Source organism: Glandiceps talaboti, chromosome 13 (genome assembly GCF_964340395.1).
Source record: "Glandiceps talaboti chromosome 13, keGlaTala1.1, whole genome shotgun sequence".
Taxonomy (NCBI): domain Eukaryota; kingdom Metazoa; phylum Hemichordata; class Enteropneusta; family Spengelidae; genus Glandiceps; species Glandiceps talaboti.
This window is the reverse complement of record NC_135561.1, coordinates 17,755,637-17,766,739: the sequence shown is the minus strand read 5'-3', so window position 1 is coordinate 17,766,739 and position 11,103 is coordinate 17,755,637. Positions and strand designations below refer to the sequence as shown.

Sequence of the window (11,103 nt, the reverse complement as noted above, 5' to 3'; positions counted from 1 at the left end):
CAATTCTGTTGTTTTTTGCTATGATTCCATACAAATCTGTTGTAAAAATTGACCCCCCCCCAAACCATTGGATATAAAATTTGATCCCCCCCCCTCCCCGTAAAAAAACGAATGCTCCTAAGGATGTGCAAAGTGTTATGTTGAGGTAGTGATCAAGAGGTGGGAGCCTGGCGGGGCGGGGCATGATGGCTAATTTGACGTTAGAACTATTTGTCACTTTCTTCACTATGATACTTCTAATGTCTGTAAAGTGTACGTTTAATATTCATACACTGGTGGAAAAAGTAATACAATACAATATCCATCACACGACAGTACATCAGGCAAGGACGTTCTACACGAATCATCACACGAACCAAGAATTATGCCTAGCGCCATCTAGTGTTGGATTCCTTCCCCAACTCGTATCACGCTGTAGAAATGTCCAAGGCTGGTGTCAGAGATATACAAACAAATACATATTATGGAAATATTTAGATTCAGCTACACAGATGACACTATTATATGAATAACAAGTCTGTGGACGAAGTGAAATGAATATAAATAAATGAAAATCCTTATAAAAAATCTTACATTTACATGAACAGACACAGGCTTCAACCTCTCAAAACCAGAGTGTACACGTTTATTATGCTTAGCCGTTTGTAAACCTTATTTTAGGTTACACGTGTGGACATTGAATCCGAAGTATGAACCCGTGGATATTCAGCATGAGAAGATCTAGACAACTTGTAAGGTTTCGAACCAGTGCACGTGGTTCGTTTTTGACATATGGGGAAACTAGTAGAGATTACTATAATCTTGGACAACTTCTCCGCTGTTTGTGCTCTATGGGATTCAGGTATTGACTTTACTGTATATCAGTCAGTAAGTTCGTGAAACAGACACCGAAGTCTTTTTGTACTAAGGCTACAATTACACACTGTTGTAATAAGTGTTCGACGTGGACTATCAGTTTTTTGTCCTTTCCTTTCTTACTTTTCTATTTTTTAAAAACAAAAGCAGTATTTTTCCATCAACTACAAGACGATTATAGTCTGGCGTAGTTGCTAGGGAAACAACACGTAGCTTCCGAAGTTCGCGCAGGTGCGTTTCGACTATAAACGTCCCTCCACAGACACATTATGGAGAATTTATAAAATGGTGAAGGAATAGTGTGAAAATATCTGGGCGTAGAATAAGAACTCTCTTGCGCAGATTCTCCACCGATAGTCTCAGTTGTCATGATCATATATGGGCAAACATGATGACACTTTGAAACTAGTTTACCGTGATGTTCTTGTCGAAAGAGGAATGTGTCTCAAAAATCATGTGAATTATACATACCCAATGCCGATTTTGGTGTTTATTTGGTCTCTACTGCTTTGTTATATACGTTCCAAAAATATCAATTGGTTCAAAACAACTGAACATTGAATTTGGTAAAAAGGAAGTGCAGTACTGATGTACCAATGAGTGGTCTTTGAACGCAATACCAATGTTTATTTCAATATGCTAATTTCGAACCCTGTTTAATAAAATGTATGGGGCGTATTAAATGCATATACATGTATTCGATTTCATCCAACGTCATTTTGTGTGTCACAGTGATACATTGTAGTGTAATCTAATCTAATCACCCTCTAATCAAGACAGTGTAAACACTGGAAGTCCCCCAAAAATGTGCAAGTGCAAGATCATGGATATCAGCAGAAATGCCACCCTACTGTGAGTACAATGAAACCAACACCAATTCAATATTTTATATCAACATATCACAACAATAGTTTCGGTTTGTGTTTATATCTTCAGAGACCGAGACCTCCATTGTCAGAGTAGTAAAACGTCCTTACCCCATTTCGCAGTTGAGTAGAGGGCAACATGAAGGCTGAGGGCTACGACTAAAATGACGTATAAGAAAATATTTCATATACAAATCCAGTACACTTAAAACCAACCAATCTATAATTCTACCAGTGACTACAAATACTTAGGCATGTTTCAGAACGTATTAAAGCATACCTAACGTTTTAGAAGAAAAACAAAATGACGAACAAGTTTCAGATAGTATTTCCTTTAATTAATATTCCATACAGTGAAACTGTTGCAACAGCTTCAATTTGATATAGCTACAACTTTCGACTGCATAGCGTGTACAAACGGAACTGTACTTTTATAGCTTTGAAATTAGAAAGATGTTTTTATCAATATGTAATCTCGTGGTTTGCTCACAGACCAGTAACTTTGAAGAATTACTGACCCTGCAGTGCAGTGCAATGAGCATTTTCCATTAGTTTCGCAGACTTATTTATAGAATTCAGGACAAATCCATTTTCTTTTTATGATAACGTAAAGTCCATCTCCAAGCCACTATCTCCAATCCATCTCTTGTACACTTCATCAAATTCTTCATTCTGAGCAACAGTAAAGTAATCCTTCCAGCCACCAACTTTACCTGTATTAAAATTAAAAACACAGCATGCTGATGCAAATTGAACTTTCACCTATCACGTGACATTTAACAGTCAAACACTCTCTTCAGGTCAAGTCCATGTATGTTCTTTTCGCCGTAAAAATTTGACATGAGTGAATTTATCTGTTTCCTAAATTGGTTGGTCACTAAGCACTTGAACTTCTCGTTGACTGACAGAGTGATGTATTCTGTGTTATTTACTGGTATAGTATTTAAGTATTACATACGCAAATCATTTTAGAGACTACTATACAGAAGTAAATCTCGTTTTCTACAGCATAAATACAGGGATCATGCATAACTTAGATTTGTTTTCAGGTGCAATCTAACAAGCAATATCACTAAGGCCTGATAAAAAAGTGTGTGGTTCCGATTACGCTCAATTCTAGAATAGGTGGGGTAGGTAGATTTTTTATTTTATTTTATTATATTTTTTTTTCTGTGTGTCTAGCTCAGGTAGTTATGTTTTCCGTTTTCCAAATGGTCTCTGTGTTTTTTATTTCTGCCTATCAGATGTACAGCCGTTACAGATTGGAAGAACATTTTTATTTTGTCTTTTAAGTTGCAGTCAGTTTCCGCATCTACTATTTCTCATGAGACTTCACACAATTTTTGTGAGTTTATGATTTTTTTGTCTCTCGAATACGTACAAAAAAGGTTGGGGTCGGCAGTGAAAAGCTAGGTGGGGTTGAGTAACCGGAACCACACAATTATTTTGTTTTAGGTCTGACTCTAAGAGCCATTTTCTGAAGCCAGAGTATATAGAAATGACAGCTTTTGACGGAGCGTCGTCTACAGTTGCTGCGTGAGAAGAAGGCTGTGATTTACGATACTGCTGCTACTTGTTTTCAGAGGAATACAAGTCGAGTTTAAACGTTCTAGGCCTAATTTTGGCTGCATATTTAAAAGGTTCTTGCAGTATTCTACTCAGACTAAAAAAATAATAATCCGTGTTTCCAATAACATGACAGAAAATAGGGTAGGGCGGTCGGAATTTTTTCTTTTTTTTCAGCTTTACTTTTTTATTTGTTTTAATTTTGAAAAATATTACGTTGGCCCAAAAACAAATGTCGGTCAGTATTTTCACTTTACTAAAAAGTTTAAAACCTACCTTTACGTACAAATGGTGAATTGGATACATCGATACTCCACAAATCACATGCAAATTTTAATAAGGACACTGGATCTTTTTTCATGCTTTCAAAAGTACAAAGTTTCGTGATTTTATTTAACTGGTGTTCCGACAGAGTGTCTCGGTCCATAAACGATGCCACTTCTCTCACCAGACTACCAAGATCCTGTATACAAAATGAATTGGTACTTGGTAATATTTTTCGGGGGGGGGGGCACTCAGGGGAAACTGATGCTTGGGTGTTTAAAATTTAAATAGGAAAACGAAGAGATATACATACAGTGCGTAGTGTATGATCCTATTGACATGGTGTGGTTTGGCGTACAACAACAGTAATTTCTAGATACTTGGACTGCTTGATACATCTTTTGACTTGTAGTGACAAGCACTCTAAGGTAACTCGTATTTTCCTTGGCAAAACGACGAGAAATATTGGCTTCAGAACCAGTGATGTAGACACAGTTTGTCATGGGGGTAGAACGACCCATTCTCGCAAACCAGAGCTGCTATTTCTTCCGGACACTGCGATGCGGAGCGTCTTGGACGGTGCCGTAAAAGAGGTTGTGGTTTACGACGATGAGAACGAACCTGGGTCAACAATTACTGTTCAACAACAATAACATGACTCTTGTATGTTATACTGTAATATCCCATTATTACAATGAAATGACGTAAAGGAGAAATCTGTTGTCAAATTTTACTTACCTTAACCATATCTTCATATTTGACAAACAATACATTCTGTTCATGTCTCCTCTCCCACCATGGAATAACATGACTTCCCCAGTCACCAAAAACATACCCTTCAGATGGATAAAAGATCAATATGTTTGTTTATTGTCGCGCGTTCACTCTATATAAAGTATTTGTTTATTTTCATAAAGCTAGGATCTCCTAATTTCCTTTAGTGGGTGGAGGGTCTATGCTTTAACCCTTGTCCCAAAATGACTATTATTTAGATATTTGGAGCTGCTTTTGGTTGTTTGTTTGTTCGAATATCTTTGTGTTTCTTTGCGGCTTGTTTGTTTCCATGAATACCCCACCCCAGTGTAAGAAAACATCAGTTTCTTCTTAGCCAGACTGGCTTGTTATATATTTCTGATTTAAAGAGGTTGAGCGAAGCATAATTGATGAAAAATTACTGACTATTTGTGGTCTCGTCCCTAAGCATAAAGAATGCAGCTATGATAAAACCAGCCTTGCCTTTGTCCCCCTTGCCTGCCACGTCTCCCTAGACTATTACTTGATATAAAATCATCATGGTCTGTTTAAACATTTAATACATTTTTTTTTCTCAGAAGGATAGATAAACTAACATTTGATACTATTCCTATGCGATAATTAGTCTATGACGTACCCTCAGACTGTCGACTTCCTTGCATATACTTGGTTAAAAAGTCACTCCAGGTGTATGAAGGCATTATGTTGTCCTGTAGACAATGATAATACATCGACACAGCTGCATCTTTGGGATTTCGAGCAACGTATATTACCTGTAATATAATACGATGTCTGCATTTAGTACCATAATCTGTCCATAAAACTGGATAATTATAACTTATTAGCATAATTAATGATTTTCAATAATTTGACTATATCTTAAGAATGCACTATAATTTGGTACATACTTCAAACAAAACAAAGAGCATAGCTTCCTAGTAAAACACTTTGCGATGTAGCTTTTAGTTTTAATGACTCATTTGCATGATTAATGATTTTCAATAATTAGGCTATGTCTCAAAATGGATACTTAAAATTCAAAATAATTTGATACATACTTCAAACATTACTGATCACATATGTTCTGTTGCATTCGAATTCCAACAATAATTGTGTGTAGGAACGAAAATCTAAAGACTTTGCCCATTACAGAAGGCATTCAGTTTAAATCTGGTTTATTGGAATACAACGTAGGTATCCAAAATAAATACCTATTTCTAATCCATATGACCACTCTATTAAACAAGAACAAAATAATATTAGAGCTGCAAGCAGCATTTGCGGTTCCCAAACGGTTTGCCCAGCAGGCAATACTGTGCTGCATGGAGGTTGGGTAGTCTTATCTTCCTTCTACACGTCAAGTTGTAAGGTTATCTATACACTAGTTTCAGAGAAGAACATTTTAAAAATGGTTTGGAGGGAAATCCAATATGGCCGCCACTGGATTTCTTAAATCAACGATTGCCGTGAAACTTAACTATGCACTGATTAGTAGTTGATTCTATTTGCCAAAATGCAAGTCAACCAGTGCAGTGCTTTTGTCATTTTAAAGTTTCGTAAAATCCAATATGGCCACCATAACGGTCAAACGATTGCAACCCTTTTCGCGAAATTGAAAGGAAAAAATGCAATTACTTCGAAAATCCAATATGGCTTCCAAGGTCACGTGAACGCGATTTTATTGACAAAATTAATAGGGCAGGTGACAGGCATACTACGTACCAAATTTCGAGTCAACTGGACCCCTAGGTACTAGGTTTTGAGAAGTAATCATTTTAAGATTGTTACGAAATCCAAGATGGTGGTCAGGTCACGTGACCAGCCCGAAATTCGTGGGTTAGGTGTACGAGTACTTCTCATGGTTCTCGATAAGCCTACAAAGTTTGAAAGGTGTATGGGCAACAGTTTTCTAGTTTTAGCTCGACAAAAAAAACGGCAGAAGAAGAAAGAAGAAAGAAGAAAAACCCTAACAACACAAATAGGGGCAAAGGCCATGGGCCCCTAATAGTAATAAATTCGATCTGAAACATTAAACATGATATTCGCCCTTACTCTGCACAATGTAAATACCTTGGGTTTCTTTTCAAATAGTTGTGGTGGTAAAAGATTCGGTAAGAGATGGCTTGGCATAAACCTCGGCCCTTCCATTTTTGCATACTCGTCTTGTTTTTCTTTCATTTCTATGTAAAATTTATATGGAGTAAATGGTGACGTCGACTCACGGCTCAGAGCGTCTTCTTCGTCTGCGTTATTCATGATAAGTGACAGTATACGCTTCATCCATGTTGTACCTGGATTAGATATAATGAATTCATTCATAATTTGTGGTGTCTGGGATGGGAAAGCTAAAAGGACAGGTTTTGATCAAGCTTTATGGCATAAAAACATGCCATAGCAAACGTGGTAAAGTACAAAAAGATAACATGAGATGAACAGGGGTAGGATAGAGACGGGAGTCAAAGTTTGAAACAATTAAATCAGATACTAAAACTGGGAATCAACCCTTAAAAACCCGTGTCACATACCAGTTTTCTCTTAATGACCATATGGGGGCGTAATTTGATATCTTAGGTTTTGATATCTTAACCCTTTCCACCCGACTCGGTAATACATTAAACGCGCATGCGTTATAACAGGCCAGTTTAACGTCGTACAAGATTTCGCGCCTTTAAACGTGTCCCATCCAATGTTACAATACATGGAGAGTATAAATTGACAAAAATAATTGCTAGGTTCAAGCCTATTTTGAAGAAAAATGAAATAAAAAGATATATTACCGTACTGGAGTGTGGATGGCCGTTGCATGTGCATACATACTAACTAGTAGGGATGCACTTGGTGAAATTGTGCTATCATATTTGACCAATATCTAAAACTGAATGCTATTTTCAAAAGAATACTAACAATCACTAGCAAAGGACTTCCCTTGGATTGCGCCCCCACATGATGACTCAGAGAAAACTGGTATGTGATTTACGGGTTTATAGGGGAAGTTCAATTTGTGGTAAATTCCAATAGTAGATCTGCCATGGTTTGTATCTCTACCTACCTGATTTAGGAACTGTTATAAGAAAGACATCACTTGGTCTGATTTCAAATGTTACCAAGGAATCCAGACAATCAGCAGGTACATACCATGGCATCTCTTGTCCAGTTCGTTCATATATGTAAGTATCATTGACATTAATTTTCTTATTCTGGTTCCTATCTCTGTAAGCATCCTCTGCTTTAGACATCTTGTACTGTGGTAATAAAAATAATGTATTATGATCGCATACGAGGTACGTATGACGTGCTTTAAAGCTTGAACGAAATATACAAAAGTTCAATTTTAATTTTACTATTTACTTATAAATTATAATTATGTAAGCTTAGTTGAACTTAAAATATGATATACTAGTGTTCTGTTTGTGGGTATTTGTCCGCCGATGCACTTAGACTACGAGAACGAGTATTAGTGAAGTTTGAAAAATGCCAATTATACAAATGTACCCAACTTTTAATATCACTTGGCATATTGTATATATATATATATATATATATATATACAATATCTGTCTTAGCAGATTGATACTCACCGAGTTATATATATATATATATATATATATATATATATATATATATATATATATATATATATATATATATATATATATATATATATATATATATATATATATATATATATGATCGACATAACACAAAAATAGCGTTAGCTAATCTTACGCAAAAACAATATGTCCCAGCTACATTGACACACCATCAGCTCCGGTAGAAGTTTCAGAAAAATCGTCGCTTCCGCAAATCCAAAGGTTTACCACGTAACCATAGACACAAAGGCCGTATACGCATTATCAAAGATTTGTCACTTGATAACAAGATCGTCAAAATTAACCTCAGCGGCCGTCAACAACCAACACATTGAGTCATTTGTCTGGGTCGAGACATGGTGGAGGGATATGGGGAGGCCTCCATGATATCGACGAATAATGAATTCAAAACCCATCCAGTATAGCTCAGTGCATACATCGGGTTATACCACAGGCACTTGGTTTCCGAGATATGTATCAGAATGTTTCTATCAGAATACAGCAATATGATGTTGATAATATAATATTATATGAAAGGGGTAAAATTACACTTGTTTCTGTGATCGCGCAGGTTCTTTCGCGGTGAGTGAACCTGTGCGATCACAGAAACACGTGTAATTTTACCGGTGCCCTTTCATATACATTTGGCTAAATACGTCAATATTAACGATATTATCGACATTTTATTGTATTCTGATAGAAACATTCTGATACATATCTCGGGAACCAAGTGCCTGTGGGTTATACTAAGCAGAATGATTCGCTTATGAAGTAATGGAATGTCCACGTCTCACTATATACAGGTCTGACCATGGATGTATTAGTGAGACTCACTAATACATCCATGATGAAATACAGTTACTGTGTTTCTCCTAAAATCGTCGACCCAGCTCAGTATCACTTTGTAGCAATTGACGTTAGTAACTCATCCCAACTAGATTTTGTCATCGTGCTAAAATGAAATTAAAAGACAAAAAAAACTTACGTTGCATATACGATCACATTGCGTAAAGTTACGTGGCACTCAGCTATCACATGTATGACTTCGGTCAGGTGAGCTTCGTCGACCTAGTTATGTCAGAGGACTTTGTTACCAGTGTTAGTAGTGTCGTAACATTGTTGACCCTTAATTAATTATTAATTAGCCAATCTGCCTGTTGACCAATAACTATCACTGGTCGTTCTAAACGTTCTAAGGATGTACAAAGTGTTATGTTGAGGCACAGGCATTTGTTTCCCGAGTTATGGCTCAGAATATTCCTATCAGAATACAATAAAATGACGATAATATCGTTAATATTGACGTATTAAACCAACACTATATGAAAGGGGTAAAATTACACATGTTTCTGTGATCGCGCAGTTTCACTAAATGCGAAGGAAGACCGTGTCTTCCTTCGCATTTAGTGAAACTGTGCGATCACAGAAACATGTGTAATTTTACCCCTTAGTGTTGGTTTAATACGTCAATATTAACGATATTATCGTCATTTTATTGTATTCTGATAGAACTATTCTGAGCCATAACTCGGGAAACAAATGCCTGTGTGTTGAGGTAGTGATCAAGAGGCGGGATCCTGGCGGGGGCGGGGCATGATGTCTAATTTGCCGTTAGAACTATTCGTCACTTTCTTCACTATGATACTTCTAATGTCTGTAAAGTGCACGTTTAATATTCATACACTGGTGGAAAAAGTAATACAATACAATATCCATCACACGACAGTACATCAGGCAAGGACGTTCTACACGAATCATCACACGAACCAAGAATTATGCCTAGCGCCATCTAGTGTTGGATTCCTTCCCCAACTCATATCACGCTGTAGAAATGTCCAAGGCTGATGTCAGAGATATACAAACAAATACATATTATGGAAATATTTAGATTCAGCTACACATATGACACTATTATATGAATAAAAAGTCTGTGGACGAAGTGAAATAAATATAAATAAATGAAAAACCTTATAAAAAATCTTACATGAACTGACACAGGCTTCAACCTCTCAAAACCAGAGTGTACACGTTTATTATTCTTAGCCGTTTGTAAACCTTATTTTAGGTTACACGTGGACATTGAATCCGAAGTGAAGCTCACTGTTTTACCAACTTGATTTTTATAAATGTATGAACCCGTGGATATTCAGCATGAGAAGATCTAGACAACGTGTAAGGTTTCGAAGCAGTGCACGTGGTTCGTTTTTGACATATGGGGAAACTAGTTGAGATTACTATAATCTTGGACAACTTCCCCGCTGTTTATGCTCTATGGGATTCAGGTATAGACTTTACTGTATATCAGTCAGTAAGTTCGTGAAACAGACACCGAAGTCTTTTTGTACTAAGGCTACAATTACACACTGTTGTAGTAAGTGTTCGACGTGGACTATCAGTTTTTTGTCTTTTCCTTTCTTACTTTTCTATTTTTTAATCACAAAGGCAATATTTTTCCATCGACTACAAGACGATTATAGTCTGGTGTAGTTGCTAGGGAAACAATATATAGCTTCCGAAGTTCGCGCAGGTGCGTTTCGACTATAAACGTCCCTCCGCAGACACATTATGGAGAATTTATAAAATGGTGAAGGAATAGTGTGAAAATATCTGGGCGTAGAATAAGAACTCTCTTGCGCAGATTCTCCACCGATAGTCTCAGTTGTCATGATCATATATGGGCAAACATGATGACACTTTGAAACTAGTTTACCGTGATGTTCTTGTCGAAAGAGGAATGTGTCTCAAAAATCATGTGAATCATACATACCCAATGCCGATTTTGGTGTTAATTTGGTCTCTACTGCTTTGTTTTACCTTCCAAAAATATCAATTGGTTCAAAACAACTGAAAATTGAATTTGGTAAAAAGGAAGTGCAGTACTGATATACCAATGAGTGGTCTTTGAACGCAACACCAATGTTTATTTCAATATGCTAATTTCGAACCCTGTTTAATAAAATGTATTAAATGCATATACATGTATTCGATTTCATCCAACGTCATTTTGTGTGTCACAGTGACACATTGTAGTGTAATCTAATCTAATCACCCTCTAATCAAGACAGTGTAAACACTGGAAGTCTCCAAAAAATGTGCAAGTGCAAGATCATGGATATCATCAGAAATGCCACCCTACTGTGAGTACAATTAAACCAACACCAATTCAATATTTTATATCAACATATCACAACAATAGTTTCGGTTTGTGT

General features: G+C 36.6%; 1 protein-coding gene across 1 annotated transcript; it reads right to left on the bottom strand.

The window, feature by feature from the left end:
* Positions 1-2,318: 2,318 nt before the first annotated feature.
* Positions 2,319-7,540, bottom strand: LOC144444366 (sulfotransferase 1B1-like). The gene is made up of 6 exons (XM_078133780.1): positions 7,354-7,540; positions 6,375-6,649; positions 4,942-5,077; positions 4,290-4,387; positions 3,564-3,750; positions 2,319-2,434 (listed from the first exon to the last, which is right to left on the bottom strand). Exons 1-6 carry the CDS (start codon positions 7,538-7,540, stop codon positions 2,319-2,321), a joined length of 999 nt encoding a protein of 332 aa, XP_077989906.1.
* Between the last annotated feature and the right edge of the window lie 3,563 nt (positions 7,541-11,103).

What these genes read in the sequence shown, in the direction of transcription:
- LOC144444366 (XM_078133780.1), bottom strand. Translation starts at nt 7,540, where the DNA reads ATGTCTAAAGCAGAGGATGCTTACAGAGATAGGAACCAGAATAAGAAA. An exon ending in TATTTGAAAAGAAACCCAAG is followed by an intron (nt 5,078 to 6,374) that starts GTATTTACATTG and finishes ATTATATTACAG; the next exon opens with GTAATATACGTTGCTCGAAA. An exon ending in TTCACCATTTGTACGTAAAG is followed by an intron (nt 2,435 to 3,563) that starts GTAGGTTTTAAA and finishes ATTTTAATACAG; the next exon opens with GTAAAGTTGGTGGCTGGAAG.